The 20903-nt window shown below is 25.3% G+C and overlaps 2 protein-coding genes across 2 annotated transcripts in view; both read left to right on the forward strand.

Annotated features, from left to right (window-relative positions):
* LOC113557938 (calcium-binding mitochondrial carrier protein SCaMC-1-like) overlaps window positions 1–10152 on the forward strand; it is a 57775-nt gene extending 47623 nt beyond the window's left edge. Inside the window, exons 4-6 of the mRNA XM_026963477.1 lie at window positions 8369–8583; window positions 8664–8759; window positions 10139–10152. Of these exons, the coding sequence (XP_026819278.1) occupies window positions 8369–8565 (197 nt within the window). The 3' untranslated portion in view covers window positions 8566–8583; window positions 8664–8759; window positions 10139–10152. The remainder of the gene's footprint in view (window positions 1–8368; window positions 8584–8663; window positions 8760–10138) is intronic.
* A 5486-nt stretch (window positions 10153–15638) lies between these two features.
* On the forward strand, window positions 15639–17948 carry LOC113558782. The gene is made up of 2 exons (XM_026964319.1): window positions 15639–15720; window positions 17412–17948. The coding sequence occupies exons 1-2, from the start codon at window positions 15709–15711 to the stop codon at window positions 17709–17711; spliced, it is 312 nt and encodes a 103-aa protein (XP_026820120.1). The 5' UTR covers window positions 15639–15708; the 3' UTR covers window positions 17712–17948.
* The last annotated feature ends 2955 nt before the right edge of the window (window positions 17949–20903 follow it).

Below are 20903 nucleotides of genomic sequence, written 5' to 3' on the forward strand. Positions count from 1 at the left end.
AACTTCGGATCAATTAATTTGACTTGACTTTATTTAAAATATATGCTTTATTTAACACATGCAATCCATTATAATACGTATATCCATAATATACCATATTATATTGTATTTTTATTATTTATTTATTTATATATATTTTTTTTTTTACTGCGTTATTATTTTTTATTATAGGTCGACCAAAAACTATTTTTTCAGCTTACCTACTCTCTCTCTCTCTCTCTCTCTCTCACTCCGGTTCTTTTCTTTTTTTATATCGTCAGTCGGCTAATAGTTTTTTTTTCATACTCCACGAGAGACTTACAATCGTATACTTTTGTATTTTATTAAATTACATTATAAACATAACCTCATCTATGCCTTAGATCATAGTTCTGCGAAAACCTGAGCAGCAAACAGCCACGTTTCAGTGATACTTCATCTATATTTTACTAATTATTTTTCAATCAATAAATATATTAGGACATTAGTTACATTTAGATTTAATATAAAGATCTCATTCGAACGGTCATTTAAGTGTACTGCGCTCGTTAAATTTCACGCTCGACACGAATAGATAAAATGTTGGTCTATGATAAATATTACGATTTAAAAATGTTCATACAGGTACTTATTATATTATATAAATATTTTTTACTCGAATTTGTATTTATTGCCTGTAGGAAGTATCTTTAACGAGGCCCAAACCAAATTATCGTGCATAGTTCATAGCATGACATATTTTTATATTTATTTAGTTGATTTTTTTTTTTTTTGTTCATAAGAAAATAGTAATAGACTAGGTATAAAAAAGATAACTAGATACTTCATACAATTTTACTACTTATTTCTATACAATTATACAAAACATTATAACAGATTTAAACAGGAAAACATAAGTGAATAATTGTTTTAGTAAAAGCTTTAATTTTACTCATCCTTGTAATTTTGCATTAATTCTAATAACCGCAACCAAACTAATCAATCTAAAATATGTAGGTATATAAAAACAAATATTATCAATAAAAAGAAGTCTGCAAAATATTATGGTATTTTAAAAGTACAAAATTGGTACATAAATAATCATAACTTATTAGTTATTAGTTATTACATTAAATGCATTTCAGTTACCGATTAGGTATGTTAAAACAGTAGATTCTCATATTATTTTGATTTTTGACAAATGTGTAAATACTCTAACATAAACTTCAAAAACTATAAAAACAATTTAATATTGATATTGTTCGATTTTAAATAATTATGGTTAATGTTAGTTTTATTTTGTTTTATCTATACTCATTTTAGTACTCGATTTACATGTAATTCCTAAAATTTACTCGGATGAGTTCAGAGGGCCGCAGAATTTACAATTACCCCCGACATCGTCACAATGTAGATCAATACCCCCATATGGTGCCACTGTAGTCCATCGTGGTTACCCAAAAATCTAATTAGATGACAAGTATAATTGTAGTTAGGCAATCGCATTTGTTGTTTTGTACACGAGCTTATTATTGGGGTTATCTGGTAAGCACCGGAAACCGAATAGTTTTATAATATTTGACATTCGACATCATATTTTTTCGTTATCTCTATAGTCTATGTATTTTTTTAATGATTAACATTTTGACCCTGTAGTTAAAATGTTCTGTTATACCATTATGTTATCTTGGTTTATGTAACACGTAGGTACATAATTGTATTTATTACAAAAACTGTGATTATTTCATAAAAAGTGTTCATTATTACGAATCGCAGTAAAATTTATTAACATGTCGAATTCGTTTTTATCGCGTCCTTTCTTAACATATAATATTTTTTTCCCCTTATTAAATATTACGAAATATAGATTGGTATAATTTATGTTCAATTAAAATATTATGCTAGTTGTAACAATGAATTACAACACAAATCAATGTAGGTAAAACTGTTGGTATAGGTATATATTATATGAAAATTCAAACAAGTTATTGAAATCCGGATTGTTAAAATATTTATATTTATACGTATAAAGTTACTGTATTATGTTAATATGAATATAACATACTTACCAATTACTCTTGGCAATGAAAATAATATACTAGGCAAGCATATAGTTATGTCCAAAGCTTCCACGTATTATTGACGGTGATAAGTATAGGTATAACTAAATGGGTATGGAATAGTATACCCACGTTATAGTATTATAATGAACACTGTTTGTTCACAAAGGCTGAACAATTTAAGGACCTTATAATAGTTGAAAATTAAAATAGAGCATTGTGCAAATCAAAAATAATATATTATTAAGCGGGACACTTGAATATTGTCCAATAATATACTCGTAATAATTGATTACACTTCTTAAATTTATTAATAACAAGTCATCAAGAACAAGATCAACATGTAAATGTGAATGTGTAAAAAATATACTATTGAAACATTTGAAACTTTTAAACCATTCTGAAAATTTTATCATCTCAAAATTTTATTTTCATTAGCATCGTGATTTTTAATTTATTTTTTAGTTTTCAGAATATTTTTGTAGTATAATAACGGGCGCTAGCTCGCGGTACACGTGTTTGATAACACTAGTTAGTACTTATGTGGTATTAAATAATTTACAATTTTTCTCGAAACTAGAAAAAGTATTAAAAGTCACGATGCTAATGAAAATAAAATATTAAAAGGTCAACATTTTCAGAAAAATATACTACATAATGGTTATTTTCGATTTTTTTAAATAATTGATACAACAAATTGTTTTTAACTTTTTTACCATAACATTAAATTAAATTAAAATAATATGAAACACTTTTAATGCTTGCTCCTGAGAGTAGTTACATAAAAAAACAAAATTATGATTTCTGTAGATATTGCTAATGATAAATCCTCATGGGACACCTTGGCACCTAGTATATACATAATATATGTATATTTATTTTATATTAGTATTTTTTTATGTTCATAATATTAATGGCTGCATACTACTAAAAAAAATATATTTTTCTGGTAGTAAATTCGATGATAACTTGCGTCCCGTTTTAGGGACACAACTCGACCATATTATTCTTCCTACCGACTACCTGGTATAATAGCTATGACCGAATCGTGTCCATATGACCATATAGATATTATGTGTTTCAATAATATTTTTAGTGTTATGATTTCTGTGTAAATTTTCCATTTTATAAATAACATTTGCACACTTAATACAAAAGATAATATTATTGCCTGTTATTAGTGTGATAAAATTGTAAATGTCCCATGGCAATGCCCGATTGCCGCTAAACAATTTCCAAGCCATATTTATAACACTTAATGCTTGGTTTTTCAAACCAATAACATTTAATAGGTATCTGGTTTGATAGATAATCATATATTATATTATAATTGATCAGTTTAACACAAAGTATTTTGCACAGTGCTGCATACATTTCTTAGTACATGTTATACAGCATACGTTGAGTATTCGATTTAAAATGGAAAAGATGTTTAATTCCAAATAATTGTGAGCGACAAAAGAATTTTTTATAATTTATAAAATTATAACTAATAAAATATCATAAGAATCTTTACTCTAGCTGTAGTTTTAATAATTTAACAAATTGATACAATAATATATAGGTACTATATAGTATACGTACATTATTTTGTTTTTTTCGAAAATTGTACCCATGACCCATGTCCCCCTCATTAGCACGAATTTGCCCAGCGACAAGCTTGTTTATTATAGCCCTTGTTGTATATTATTATTGTCACTACACGTAGATAGTAATATATTAATATTATATGGTCATAATGATCAACATCCGTTTCTAATACATAAAAAAAACAAAACAAAAACTTTCCTTCGTGTCAGAATTTAAATTAGGTATTCATATTTCCGTTCGAAATTTTTATATTTATATTCTTAGTATGAATTATATATTTATAGATATGTATGTATTGCATAAGTCATAAGGTGTACATTATGCTCATATTGTATAGAATTCCACTCACCACTTCACGCGTCTTATAAATATTTTCAAAACATGATTTTTTTAAATTATTGTTCTGTTGATGTGAGACCAATATTGAACATTTTATTATAATACATTTTTTATGAGTAATATTGGTTTACTCTAACTTAAAACAAAATCGTCTGTTTGTGCGTTACTAAAAAATTTGATTATATCAAATCGTATCAGAAAAAATGTATATAAATATTTTAGTTCTCATCAGATATTCACGTAGTATACATGTACATATTATTATAAATATTAAGCAACAGGCTGGTATAGAAGAGTGTCTATGTAATATGAAAGCAGGCGGGAATTACAAGGTCAAACATAATAGTGAGAACGAGATATTTTGTACACTAAACAATATACATATAGTGCGTTGACGACTGAATTGTTCTCGAAGAAGGGAATCGTGTTGTGAAGGACTATGGCATAATATTAAATGTTTATATAACAGTCCGTACACATATGTTTATATACAGGGTGCTTTATTTTTAATCATAAGAATATTATATGCAACGATTCTACATTTTAATTTGCTCACTGTATACTGCAGTCTGCAGAGCAATACATATTGAACAAATAACCGCGATAATCAATCATTATATATTTTTTTTTGTGAATTTTGTGTTATTGGTATACACTCGCGTACAGGAATTTATTGCAATAATAATATTATTATCATTTATTACCACATATTAGGTATTTTATTTCAGTACGTTACGCGCAATTGAATATTATATACGAGTACTAAGCTGCGATCGTATAAAATTGTCAGTGTTTTTGTGAGTTTGAGGTCAAACCTAGTTATAACGATATTATTATTTATTGTAATATGCGTGTTAGCCGTTAGGCAGCTGTGTCAGGCGAAATCAGATCGGAGAGAGTTAAGCTAGTTGTCGGACCTTCGTCGTCATTCCACCATAAAATATTCTCCACTCCCACTCTCGGCTTCGTCTTCGTATAACCAACGCGTGAAATCCGTTTTGGATGGCTATGGAAAAGGCCAAAGGGAACGACGATGCGTACTCGTCACGATAAAATATTATTATGCGCGCCTCGGCCGCTACAAAATCTACAATAACAAACTATGGATAGTATATTGTACGCTTACTACATTTCAAAACGAAATACCGCGTTCTGGAAAAACGTTCGTCCCACGTACCTATCAATTCGATTTTCATCTATAAATTTGAACAAAATAACTATACATTATAATATGATATAATAGAGGTTATTATAGAGAAATTCATATTTATAATAATAATAATAATATGACGTTTCCCTTTAATTTTTATTTACCGCTTCATGCCGGTGAAAATATAGTTATATCATACAGGGTGATTCTTTTATCATTACACATCCAATTTTCGTCAAGTATTGAATTTTTTTCATTTTTTTTTTTTAAATATTTTGTATCATGATTTTCTCAAACTGTATAAGATTTTTATATTTTTTACCCTTTTATTTAATTATGAAACAACTATCAACTTTTGAATTTCAAATGGCAACTTACATTTAAGCCCAACTAGCTTATGACATTTTAATTATACTTAGGTTACCATTTGAAAATCAAAAGTTGCTAGTGGTTTCATTATTAAATAAAAGGGTAAAAAAAAAATAAAAATTTCATACAGTTTGAAAAAATAATGATACAAAATATTTTGAAAAAAAAATGAAAAAAGTCAATACTTGACGAAATAACGAGTGTATAATGATAAAAGAATCATTCTGTATATAACTACAAATGTTTAATAAAAAAAACAAGTTATGTACAAGACCACATATTTATTTACTCACTATTAAAAAAAAAAAAAGTCGATTGTATCAGATCTATAGTATTTTTACCACGGAATGCTTTTAAACGATAAAGTTAAAAAATAAAAATAGTATAAAAATTATATTTTATATTAAAGCTCACTCATGTGCAATAAATTAATAGACCTGATTAAATAGGGAAAGGGATGTTCCAGGGATCCATTAATTTAAATTAAAGGAATCACATCGTTGTCAACTTAAAATGTATTGTATTAAGAGATCATTTGTACTTTTATAGTGTAAAATATGTACTATATATATTATGTATATGCCATAATTAGTGAGTCATACTGCCCATACTATCATACATCGTTACCAGCATTCCGTTTTTTTCGACTATCGTCTGTATTTTAGAACATTTATTTTAATTTTGCCTTGAGAGATGATGAGTGTCAGAAAACAAAAAAAAATTACTATTATTGTAAATATATTTTAAAGGTTGATTTACCAAGAATGCTCATCCCAATTATTTTTAATGTAAAGTGAAAGAGAAATTTAAATAACTAACGAGTTACTACTTATGTGGTTAACAATTTGCATACGAAAAAGAGTATCTAGTTTAAATTTAAAAAATATTATTTGGTATTTCTATAAAACACTTATTAAATAGTATACAAAATCTAAGTATCTAATATGAAATAGAACCATTGTAATTTAAATTTAAACGTTCAAAACACAAGAATTTGTATATAAATTAATTATTAAAGGAAAAATAAATGTAAGTATGCTTGGCGATCACTATATATTTTTTATCATGAATATATAATGTTAGCCAAAATTAGTCAAAACGAATTTAATTAGATGTTTAATTACATGCAATAATACACCAAAATTTGTAAATACAATAATATAAGTATTTAAATATATCAAACAAATAATAAATATACAAGTTATGTATGTATATATATATTAAATATGTATTAAAGTATTATATGAAACAAAAAATAGATACCAAAATGGAAGAAATAAGTGAAGAAAACATTGAAACAATATGGCGTTTTTAAAGCTTCTAAAAATTACGGAATCTATCAAAATTGTTATAGTGATTAAAAGTATTAAAGATTAGAAATATTAGAAGTATTAGAATTAAAAGTATTATATTATAAGAAATATATTTTTATTAATTCAATTTTTTAGTTAATAGGTACCTAAACATAGGCGTATACATATGCTGTTATTTTTATTCTTGTAATTTTTAATGTTTAAATTATCTTTTTTAATTAAAAATAAAATGAGGTAATATTATTACATTTTATTATATAAAAATCGGTATAATATGTATAAGTTTTAATTCTATTTTGCCTATTATACATAAGTAATATTTTAGAAAAGTACAGTCAACTCGCAGTATAACGAATTTCAAGGAACCTAGGAAAAAATTTGGTTCATCGAAAGTTCATTGTATTATATTATTCATTGAAATTCGTTGTATCAAGAGCATAAGCCAACATAATTCATTGTAATAAGATTTAAAAGAAAATTCAAAATTTAAATCAACGCATTACAAATATATATTAGTTTTAATTTAATAATGCAATGCATATTTACATAGATTCATATAAATATATATACATACATAGTTAGATAAATAGTAGGTATAGTAAAAATTAATACAGGTATACTAGGTATACTTTATTGTCTTTATTAATAATAAGTACATATTTATTGTGTATTACGTATACGTATTATTTATTTATTTTTTTTAAATCAGTTTTTTTGTGTGTAGCTGTTTGCCCTTACCCGATCAATAGCGTTGTCCAAATTTAAAATGTTACAATACAAATTACACTTTCGTCGATGTCATCATATTTCTGTAAATAATTGACGACAACGTGGGAGTCATTATTTATCGACATGAGTTTTATTTTATCGTGTGATAACTGCCGAAAATAACTTCGTAATAACAAGTTATTTATTTTTAATTTATATTTATCATAATGCATAGACTCATAGTCACTATATACACTAGCAGTCGTGTATCTTAAATTAATAAAAATTAAAATATTTGTAAAATTGTGTGAGTTTTGGCCAAAAAATCAAAGGGACATACATTTAATTTTTTGTTATATCGTGAGATTTTTAAGGGAACGACAGGTTTCTTGCGTTATATTATATAGAGATGATCGTAATATCGAGTTTCGTTATGTCGCGAGTTGACTGTATTACCAAAATTAATAACAATATATTAAACTATTAAATTATATTAAGTATTTAAAAAAGATGAAGTTTTAAAATTTAACGTACATTTTAAGTGTAATAAAAATAATATTATCGATTAATTTTACATAATATATATTATTTCTATACAGCCAGTAATTATAAAACTGTACGTTAATATTATAATTATAACGTTCAAACAGGGATAAATTCACAAAAGAACTGTTTTTAATTCTACAAGGGACCCACAACCGTCAATATTATATCGTGTGCCTAGGCCGCTATAGGATTTAATCCGTTATTGTTATTGTCAATGGCCCACCACGCGCTGACACGACGTTATGTTCGTGAAACATAATTTCCCTGGAAATAAATAAAACCAATCAATAAATCGTATTGTAAATTATTATTATTATCGTCGTGTGTGTGTGCAGGACGCTCGAGCGGAACGATGAAAAAGGTGTCGGAAAAATGTGGCCAGCGGCGGCCTTTTTCGGCCAACTTCCTATGCAACGGTCTACTGCTTTACAGAGGCATCGGCGGCAGTATCGTGAAAATGTTACCCACCACTTCCATTGGCTACGTGATCTACGAAGAGTTGTGCAAGTCGTTCGGCGTACGGATGTCGTGAAACATATTACATTTCCACGTATGTACCTAAATATATATATATATTTAATACATCGCCACACTATATAATAAATATTAATAATAATAATTACATTTCAGACGGGATAGAAGCGGTGATACCACACCAACCGCACGCACTTTCACGCTTCTGCGAACATTATTACACGTTTGTCATTATTTCGAATCGATACATTGGTAAGAAGTGCTTATACATACATATTTTATAATGTATTAACCACACGATCGTTTTATGATATAAATCCGTCCAGTTGATGAACATTTTGATTTCAGCACGTAAAAGACAAAATAAATAAATAAATATGCCATTCATACTATACATTCCTAGTAGAGCAGTAGGTTATATACAATAATGTGTTGGTGTGTGTTTTGTGTTTCATTATATTCTCAAGCAGTGAAAATTCTCTGATTTTAAGTTTCAATGAAATAGAAATAACTAGTAGTAAATTAGATTTGGTTTGTATATAGGTAAAGGAATCTAAGGCAATTCCCAATAATATCTAATAATATTGGGGGAAAAAAAAAATTAAAGTTAATATTTTCACAAAGTTCAGCAAAATCACAAAAATGTACACACGTCATCATCTTTACCTAAAGGCTAAACTTGTAAATGTAATAGAATATTCGTTGCACATATTAATTTTTTACTTGAATTAAAAAAAAATTTATTTTAAATTTAAAATCTTAAGAGGGCATTATTACCCGTATGTGTTGGTTTTGTCTTATTAACGTAAGTATATCATAAATTCATAATAAATTTACGATCAGCAGAACACATTTTATGTAGTTGACTTTAATGTCGGAATCAATAATTTACCTATTATCAAACTCAAAAGTAAGAATATTATCTAAGATATGTCATATATTTTTATTGGTATTATAATTTTAAAGTGAATTATGACTTATGAACATTTTAAAGTTGTATTATTTTAAATGGATATGACTCACTTTAAAATGATAATATCAATAAAAGCATGTGACAATATGTCCTAGATAATATTATTATCTTTAATTTTGATAATATATAGGTAAATAATTATATTGACTCTAATATTAAAGATGACAGGTAACAACATAAAAAGTGTTCTGCTTGTTTTTCCCGCATATGTATTGTCTTAGTGAATTAAGAGCATTTTAAAATATTTAATATTTTTCATATTAAAAATTAAAATATCGTAAAATACCAAAGACAGAACACAGATAATGTTCTTACCTAAAAGTTTTGATAACAATATAGGTCAATTCACTCTAATATCAAAACTAAAAGCACATTATTGAAACTGGTGAACAAAAATTTACTATATCGTACGTGCGTAAAATGGATACAACACATGCGGATGCGACGTCCTCTTAAGTTACAATAGGTACTTATTTATGAGGGTTATTGGATTTTAAGTCACCCTCGTACCACTTCTAAACTGCTACGTATCAATATATTAATATTGTATTTTAAAGTGTAACGTGCTTTCGTAGGTACATAATAGATACACTTTCACACACATATCTTATATTCATGTATTATGTAAAAAATATAACTGAATATTGTTTTGTTGCAGTTTTTTCGCATCGGAGCATTCTTTACTGCAATGTTCATATATATATATATATATATATGTATAGTAAATATATCAATATTAAATATTTTGAACATCGCGTGGATTAAACCTGCAGATAATCACATATACACAAACTTTGTATTTTATACTAAGATATCTGCGTATGCTGTATTTTATCCAACTCAGTTAAAAGCTGTTATAATATGTTTAATATATTATTGTAGATTCTTGAAATCGTAAACATATGTATGATATGTTTAAAAAAGAAAATATAATATTTGTTTATATAGTTATGCTTAATGCCTACATGATGAACTATCATATTTTGAATTTCTTATACTTATTTCTCAAAATGTGTTTAACAAATAACGATGCATTTATACAAGCAGGCCATAATATTGGATAAATCGATTATATTATTTATTAATGAATCTGCTATTGATAGTGAATCGTGTCATGATATTTTGAAACGATTTCAAGAAATTATTTTCTTATTTGTTTTGGATTCTGACTAGAGCGATGAGTATATTGGTTTTAAAACGATGTGTTTTAAATTAATTTCGAGGGGTTATTATATTATTATGTTAATTTTCGAGGCAGATTCGCAAAGTGTACAGCGTGTACCATACCAAAAATAATCCCTTACTTCTCCTCTATATACGCCGTTGGTTTAGTTATACATATGTACTTACACATTGTATAATAAAAAAAATGTTACGATCTTCAACTTTGTGTTTTCTGGTAGAAAATTGGATCTAGATGAAATCTATTTTGTTATTTTTTTTGCAATCCAAAAATGAATAACTGTGTAGTCTGTAAACCAGAATTCTTAACCAAATATTAATATCAGCATTTTCTATAGATAAGGTTTCAATATATTATGCCTCTTTTTGTGATGTCTATAACATTTAAAATTTGAAATGTTTTAATTTATACATGATAAATACTAATACTAATACTGTAATATTTGTACAAATATGCTGCTCATAAATTTTTTTTAGCATAGTTAAAAAAATGTTGAAAATACAGTTACAATTTTTATTTTTACTATAAGCGTTTAAAAGTTAAAATTTTTATCACTATTACGAAAACAAATGAATTATTTTGTAGTGAAAGATTTTTATGTTTTTTACTGGGAAAAAAAAAGTTAAAAATTTACATTAATTTTTATGAACAATTTTAGTATTTTATATATTATTAAAAAAAATACTTTATTTGACTGTTTATTCAATTGTTGATAAAACGCGAAAATTTGAGAACTATTTTGTGGTTTATGATTTATAACATTTTAAATTTTAATAGCTAAGACATATATACACACATGTTATATAATAATATGATATACTGATACATAAATCATTTTTAATATTATATATTTTAATTATATTTTTTCTGTGTCTTAACCTTAAGTATTTTTTTAATAGTTTCGGAGTGATTTATTTTTAACTATTTTTAAAGATTTTGAACCAATTACACATATTTTTATGCGAATAGATTTTGAAGACCAATATTTTTAAATAGGTACCTTAAATTAATCGATAATATGTTCATATGTTCAATCACAGTATAATGTTAAACTATTGAATAATATAATATTATGTAGACGTTATAATATGAAAATGCCCTTATTAAATCTATTCGCTTATTTCCAAATAAATTAAAAACGATGTAAAGTTATTATTGAGATCCACTGCAGTGTTATCGTACAAAATGCATTCCACTTGTATACGAAGCAAATAATACGTATAATACTCAAACCGTCGACCTCGATTACTCAGACGTCGTATAAAGGAGAATGTAGTACAAAACTGCAGTTGAAAACAAAACATCGATTCATTGTCAGACGCTCTTTGTGGCTATAGCCATCAGGTATATAGTACATAATTATATATATATATATATACCTACACTATATAGGTACCTACATAATATTATACCGTTAAAAACTCACAACGCCGTGACGCAACTGCGTGAACAACAAAATAAGCAACTTAAACAATATATATTAATGTATAACAAATTCATGTATTTCGTTTTATGAAAAACGAAACACAAAAAAAAAACAGAAAATAATATACGTAATTATATAACATACTATAAGATTTTTTTAGGCTGTAGCAACAAGTAAATGTTTCAGAGGTCAATTATTAATATTAAGATAAACATAATAAATTAATAAACTATTAATTTACGTACTGATGAATGATGATCTATTTAATGTATGACACTCATCAATTCAAAAACTATTAACGCTTTTGTAAACGTTTTTTTTACATAATATTATTATATTATATATCAGTCTAGAAAAAAAAAAATAATGATTCATATATTGAAATACTACAAATCATATTTTGAAGCAGAATATAAAATTTAAAAAGTGATAAGTGGTCACTAATCTACTAGAATTTAATTATTTTAGGTACATTCCCATAAATTTCGTAACAATATTTATTTTTTATTTCAATAAATATTGTAAAGTAAATAATAATATCAATATAAATAAATCTTCATCCAGTTTGTTTTATAGCTAAATTGTAAACTTTATAGAAATTACTCTGTATTTTGTCATTATTTATATATTGTCTATAATATTTCTCCATTATAAATGTATAATATAATGTGTAGATTCTAAGAAAATAATTTTATATACCTTCAACTCAAGCTTTGCTTATAGAACGTAGATAAACCAAAATATTTAAAGAATAAGTACTTATAAATTGAAATTATATTCTTTTAATGAAAAAAAAAAATGAATTTAAAAAACGATTGATTAGAATTATTTGATTGTATGACGTGAAATTTTAAAATGGAATGTCTGATGGCCCGAAACTGTATAAATCGTATAATATTATATTATACCCTATAAACTCTATAGCGTGTAATATTATAGTTACCTTTTACATTTTACGAACAGTAATATTATTGTGGATGGTTCAGCGATCCACGAGCGACCGGTTGACCTTCTAAAGCGACGGAATATATAACTATATAAGTAATATTTGTGGGTAATGCAGCACAACAGGTTAAAGAATTTCAACGGTAACCGCCAGAAAACTTGTTTTTGAACATTGTCGAAAGCAGTGAGAGACTATAGAGAGAAAGAGAGAGAGTACGATAGAGTGAGAGAGAGAGTGAGTGAATGAGAGAGAAAGAGAGACGCTCGACTACGTGATATAATAATATGGTTGTTATTATTAAGCGCGTGGCGTGTTGTGGATGTGCTCATTGTGCTCAGTTGTTATACTAGGTAAAAAAAAATATATATATAAATGTAAATTACATAGACGCACGGACCGAACAAAACGAAATCCTCAGATCGGTATAGGGATCTATATATATTCTATATATAATATTAATAGCATGACATGGATTCTTTCGTTTTTGAATAAAGTAATACAAAATAAATTATTAAAAGTAAAAAATTCCCAATACTTATCATAACTACTTGAAAAAACAAGACATTTATTTCGTATAGCTAGACTGTTAGATCAATTATGCTTTTTTAGTAAAATAGGTAAAATAAGTAAAACAAAAAACGGAAAAAATATTTTTTTTTAAATTTTTCCTTGGATAGTCCTTTAAAAATTCTACCTAGTCTATTTTGGAATTTTCTATGTATGATTAAGTTTTCAAAAGCTACCTATATCTACTATTTTAATTGTATATAAAATAAATTATAAAATGTCATTAGAAAAATAATAATACCATATAAAAAGTAATAAGTAATGTCAGTAATAGATGACACGTCATCACACCATCTTCGCTATAAATCGTTTTTCTTATTCGTAAATAATAATATAGGAATTATGGGTAAATCAATTGCGCCGAAAATCGCTGTTAAAAGAAAAATTATAGAATAGAAAAAAAGGTATACTTAAATTGCACCGATCGATTTTGATAACTACGAATTTAATTTTACGTGTTGGATTCCCTATTTATTATATTTTTTTAGAAAAGTAAAAATTGACATTCAAGGTATTTCAATTCAATGACATTTAGTACAATACAAGTTGCGACCACCGTACAATTCGATAAATTCCGGTAGTAATGAATTATAAATTACATAAAAAAATAAGTTTAACATTATAGAAATCAAACTAACAAAGAAAGTTTTTGTATTTTATTTTTTTTTAACTTAATTTTTATTGGCACACAATTGATGTATACCTTTTTAGCTTTTAGCGGTGAAATATAATTGCGCCCGCCTTATCTTGTTACAAACGAAAAAACCCGATTTAACTGAGTTTGAAAGTATACTTTATTAATAGATCAATAGATGACATTATAAACATTTGTCATATTTTTTTCATAGATATATTTAACTTATAAACTATTATAATTATACAATTTTAGTAATATAAAATATTAGTCATTATTTTATAACTATACATAAAGGAAAATACATTTATGAAAAAAACTATGATAATTGTTTATAGAATTTATGTCAATAAGGGCAATATCTATATCAGGGGGCACCAACTAGCGGACCGCAAACAATAGTATTCCAAATTCGGAGCCATTGACGAATACCGATAATTATCAATTTATGATTAAATTAAAATTGAATAGGTCCATAAAACAACTTAATTATACTCAATGAATGGCCGAAGGGGTACACTCAAAACCTATTATACAGCAGTGTGACTTCAAGTACTTAAGAATAATTTAAAAGGACCCTAAGTGTATTAAATTCGAAGTTTTAGTATTTACAACTAAAAATATAATGTATTTTTGTCAAGACATAAAGTATATATTTTCGTCATTTTGACAAATTTTCTTAAAACAATGATAAAAAAAATATTGTTGTATGGATTTGTGATATTTCTCCATTTTTTGAATAAACTTTTTGAGATGCAAACAAATAAGAATCATATACGTTATAATTAAAAACAAAAACTTTAAAAGAATCAACAAATTCTATCAATTTCAACATCTATAAATATAACAAAAAAAGTCAAAATATTGTGTATGTTAAATTATAGATAATATCAACTCGATCCAATTTGGTACAAGAAACTATTACTCTCAAAATTGAAGATCGAGTAATTTTTAAGTTTTCTACACACGCTTACATTATTTAAAGCCAATACATCCATTTCATTTAGAATCTAAAATGCTTAATGAAATTTAACAACATATTACTATACAGTTCTATATTTACGTAATTACATAAAATAGAATTCTGAAAAACGTTATGCCGTTATTTAATAACTGTATTAGGCCTGTAGAAATATGATATCAAATAATAATAATAAATAATAATAATGGGTATAATAACATATATATATATATAAATGTGTGTGTGTGTGTGTGTGTGAATGTTATGAGATTAGGTATAAAAAAAACATAAATTAGTTTATTAAAGCCAATCACAAAAAATATTAAGGTCCAACCTCTGATTTTTAATCAACAATTAAGTAGATAATATTTTTATCGTTCCAAACGCTCAGTATTTAAATAGAGGTATTCTAGCATTTTATTCACAGTTTTCACAAATAGTTGTAATAGCACTACTGGTACTGATTATTTCCAAATCTTTTTTACACAGTTGTAAATTTCTATTCAACATCATGAAATCTTCGGTAAGTACTATTCGATAATACGAAATTACTTATGAATATTTAAAAAATTATAAGTTCTTAAAATTAATAACAGTCAACAATTCTTTTTTATATATTTTAATATTCTGTTTTCTAGCAATTGAACAATTTATCGATATATTCTGTTTAAATTTACTGTCTTGAAGACTTCATTAGTAACAGAATAATACAGAATATGTCCGATTATATTATATATATTAAAGCTTTTCAATTATTTTAACATTTAAGTTTAAAATAACAATATTAAAAATTAATGAGTTATCATGTTAATATAAAACAAAGTTGCTTTCAACTAAGTTACATAATGATTTACTTTTTTTATGCTTTTAAATGAATTTCTATGAATTAACACGTAAACTGTTTTCCGTAATTTGTAGTTACTAATTACTTATCGATTATTTAATTTTTAGTTGAGTTAAGTTAAATTGTTCGTATTATAAACCTCATATTAAAATAGAAAATACATAATTTTTTTTAAATATTATAAATTATAAGAATGTCTTGTAAATACTAAATTGTTGAGTGCCAAAGTGTTGAATTTAGAATTTCTAGATTTTAATAGGAAAGATATATCACTCAAACGCATAATTTATCTCCAAATAATAACAATACCTAATGAACCAGTAAAATTCTTAAAGAGAATAGATGTAGAGTAGCCAACGATCTCTTAAAAATTTAACTAAATAGTAACTGATAAAAAGAATTATATCGATGGTTTTTGTTATTTTTTCTGATAATTATTCTTTGATGTGTTACCTATGTTTATTAATTATCAATTATGATTATTTAAATAAAAAATTATTCGACTAATTTTCAGTAATTTTATCTTAGTTAACATAATATGGTTGGTAATTTGGTAGTCAAAACATTTACGTATTAAAAAAAAAATAGTTGAGATTGTATTTTAAGTTCACGTTTGTACTTAAATCGTCTTTTATTTGGAATATATAGAAAAATATTATAAACAAAACAAATATAGAATTACCCAAAGAAGAAAATAAAAAGTAAAGAATTTTAATATATTTATATTATGTATTAGCATTATGTTTGAATATTATTCAAATACATTTTTATTAGGATAATTAAAAAACAGTCATTCGAATAATTATCTAGATAATATTTTGCTCAACACTGATTATGTGAAAGAGAGTATAATATTAGTTATTTTTTAAAAAAAAACAGATTTAAAAATACATTGGATACATGCTATACTAATTATTTTAATGAAATATAAATTTATATTTATATAAAATGTTGATGAAGTATTCAGTTATAAAAAAAATATCTGAAATTAATGTTATTTATGTTACTTTTTTTCTATTTAACTTTTAAAAGTACAAATTTCAGAAGATCATAAAAATAAAATGAACGTTTTATTATTTAGTTGTAAAAAAAAAAAAAAATAGGATACCTACTTGTCTAATTTAGTAAAATAGTTATTTTTATATAACGTTTTAATCAAATGATTGATAAAATTCAATTCTATTGATTAACACTTAAATATTAACATCTAATTATCTTTATAAATGAGACAACAATTTAATAAGTGTTGTTCATATTCATCAGATCAATACAGCACCAATATTTAAAGATGCTTAAAAAAATAATATTTTCATTACTAAATACAATATTATATTAAAATAATTGAATTAAATTTTTATAATTTTTCTTAGGTTGTATTGTGTTTGTTGGGACTTGTTATAATACAACAATGTATGAGTGTTCACATTCATTACCGAGGAGAAAAAACCATTAAAGAAAATGACGAAGACTACGATGTTCACATTAGTCATGAAGGAGGTGACCACGCAGGCCACAAACACGTCGATTGTGATCACCCAATCCATAAGGAAGAAGATCACGCCGATCATAAGCATCAATTTGCAAAAAACGTAGGTTATAGTCCTGAAGAAGATCGTCTCGCTCGCATTCGCCATCAATTGAGACATCACACAGAGCATACCCACGAATAAGGACAATATCCCACGATCTATAAATAATTATTATTCTAAATTTCTAGCCATTTATAACAAATACGGTAGTTCATTACTGCTAAATTTATATTTCATAAAAATAATTAGTATAATTAGTATAGCATTATATAGCATTGTCCAATGTATTTTAAATCAATTTTTTTGGTATAATTAAAATTATGTAGCATTACAGATTAAGTTAAGAATGCCTACTCAAAATGTTTATTTAATAAATTCACTTCGTTACAATTTTTAATAAAAATTTAATTCAGCTAATAATTATATGTACCTATGAGTTAATATATTGTCCTCCATTGTCAGAAATATACTTTAATAATATACAAATTAATAATTCAATTATTAAAATGGATTGAATAAAATATAATATTTTAAAAGTAATACAGAAATATTGTCAGCATAAATAATTATTGATTAATATAAAATTATAAACATATTCTATAAATATTAATTAATATGCTGTTGCCCTTATATCTTTAGTATGAATTAGTGAAATATTCAAGATAGATTATATTTAGAACTTTGTTGAGAATAAGACATCGGAGAAATAAAAAAAATAAATCCAACTGAAAAATCTATTACAGTGACTTCAGAATCTCGATGACGAGATACACTAGAAACCTATTACTATAAACAACACGACGACTTTACCGGATTTATATTATTTTACAAATTCTAAATTGTATTGCATGCAATAAATTATTATATGTGTTTATTATGATGATTTTTTTAGAATAAATTATTAACATAATCTAAATAAATGTTATTTTTGAAAATATCGCCCTATAGGCCTTTTTGACGTTGTACAAAGAACACGATTATATTATCTAAATAATAAAGGTACTTACTAATCCGTGAATATTTAAATTCTTTTATTTATTATTCCAAATTGTCCAAATCGTGTTGGTTGCGATACCATTTAACACGTAGGTCAATACTCGATGGTAAAATTAACCTCGTCAGTCGTCGGAAATGGCAACGTCGGAAATAGCACGTAGGTAACCGATTCATTATGTGTGTGGGAGACTGTGAACTGCGCTATACGTCAACAATTGACTGCAGTTACTGCTGTTTGTTATTACCGTTAACCGTCCCAGGTTACTGAGTGTGATAATTTTTTTCATTTTTCGTACTTTACACTAGGATTGCTATAAATTGCGGCCTATATAGTTTTATTCATATTTATTAAATTTAGTCTAGCGGTATTTTCGCAAAACCAATATTTTCCATCCCATCTTCAGACTCTAGAAATGGAAATATAATTGTTTTGATATATTGGTATGGTTAAAAATATTGGTTTTGCTTATAATTAAAAAAAGTTGTTAAGCAATTGGTAAAAATGTATATTATGATAAATTGTTAATTGGGTGGGCTTCATATGTTCTTACTCGTTATAATAATATAACGTTTGTACATTTGTTGAATATAAAATATTTGCTTTATTATAATTAGGGTTTTAAAATTTCATGGAATTTATTTTATTGCAATGAAAAATAAAATATAAATTATTATATCTTAAAGTTTATAATCATGTCAACTTGCAAGTGAAAATTTTTAAAAGTTGGTTTATTGCGTGACACAAAAAATATGAATAATAAATAATAATAATAATAAGTTATTATACTTTATAATTAATAACCAATAAGGATCCAATTAATAATACAAGTGATAAATTTTAAGGCTCGGAAGTTGTTGTATTTACTTTATTTTTGGACTGTTTGATTTATTGCTTAGTGCCTTAGTTAGCTAAAAATATCTTCCTAGACATCACGAAAAAAAATATCAAACATTTAAAGTGCATAGTTTTGCATATTTATTATCAATATTTTCTATGTATAATCAATATATTATTTATAATTCTATTCAGCTAGGTATAACCAAACACGTTTAAAAGAAGAAAAATATTTTTCAAATTTAGAACCCTAATTATACTATTATTTCTTATGTCCATCATGTGAAGTGTTATGAATATGTCAAAAATAATATAAATAATATAATAATATAAAAATGTTCAGTGTTTTTAATTTAAACAATAAAAAGACAGAGTAAATAATCAGTCTAAAGAAGATGAAAATATTGATGACCCTGAAGCCCCTTGTCAAATTTCATCTTGTGAACTGAATAGAAATATTAATACAGCGGAAATACCAGGTTTATTGTTACAATTAGGTGCTATTTGGTAAAATCTTATAATAAACGAGTTTTAAATCGAAATTTCATATTGAAAGAGATGTTCGCAATAAGCCAAGAAAGTTACTTCTGCAGAAACACTGAAAAAATATTCCACTTATAATCGTAAAATAATACTATGTGAATTAATACAATATTTATTATTTATTTTTTGTAAATATAAATAATCAATAGGTATAGTTAATGTAAATATATAAATAATATGTTGAATCAGATAGATTTGATTATATGTTATGGCTGAAATTCAAAATAATAATTTATGACGCATCAAGTGTATACTTATATTAACAGATAAAATATGTAGATTTTTTAATCTGTATAATAGACATTCATGATATTATAATTTAATGAAAAAAGTAAGTATGTTACTGTATATATAGGTATTAGATACTAAAATATTGGCGTGTGTATGTGTTTAAGACGCATTTAAAAATACATATTGAGATGGTATTTAATGGTAGGCCTCACGGGGTACGGGTTTGTATGTCTTCAGCACACCCAATATTTGGGCTCATTTTTTCTTATAATATACTTTTATTCTAACTAGATTACCTGATTTCGTTCTAGTTATAGTTAAAACACGTGGGTACCTACTACTACTTAATAATCATCAAAATGAGAGAAAATAAGACATTTATGTTTTAAATTTTTTATATAATTGATCAAATATCAACACTAAACTTTTTTTTTGTAATAAAAGAATAATTACAACCTATACATAATTTTACACAGATTTTGATAAAATAAAATTATAAATTTCAAATTTAGTCATAAACTAATATTTAAACAGCGATTAAAAATGTTTAAATGCCTATTAATAAAATAGGTTGTGTTTAAGATAATATGTTAAGCGTACCTAGCTATAATTACTAGATTAGATAATAACATGTATAAAAATCGTGTATTATTAAAATTTCAACTTTCAAATTAAAGGAGAAATATTTAATCGTTTTAATTAAAAACTCGAAACACTTTATTATTTCG

Source organism: Rhopalosiphum maidis, chromosome 3, assembly GCF_003676215.2.
Source record: "Rhopalosiphum maidis isolate BTI-1 chromosome 3, ASM367621v3, whole genome shotgun sequence".
NCBI lineage: Eukaryota > Metazoa > Arthropoda > Insecta > Hemiptera > Aphididae > Rhopalosiphum > Rhopalosiphum maidis.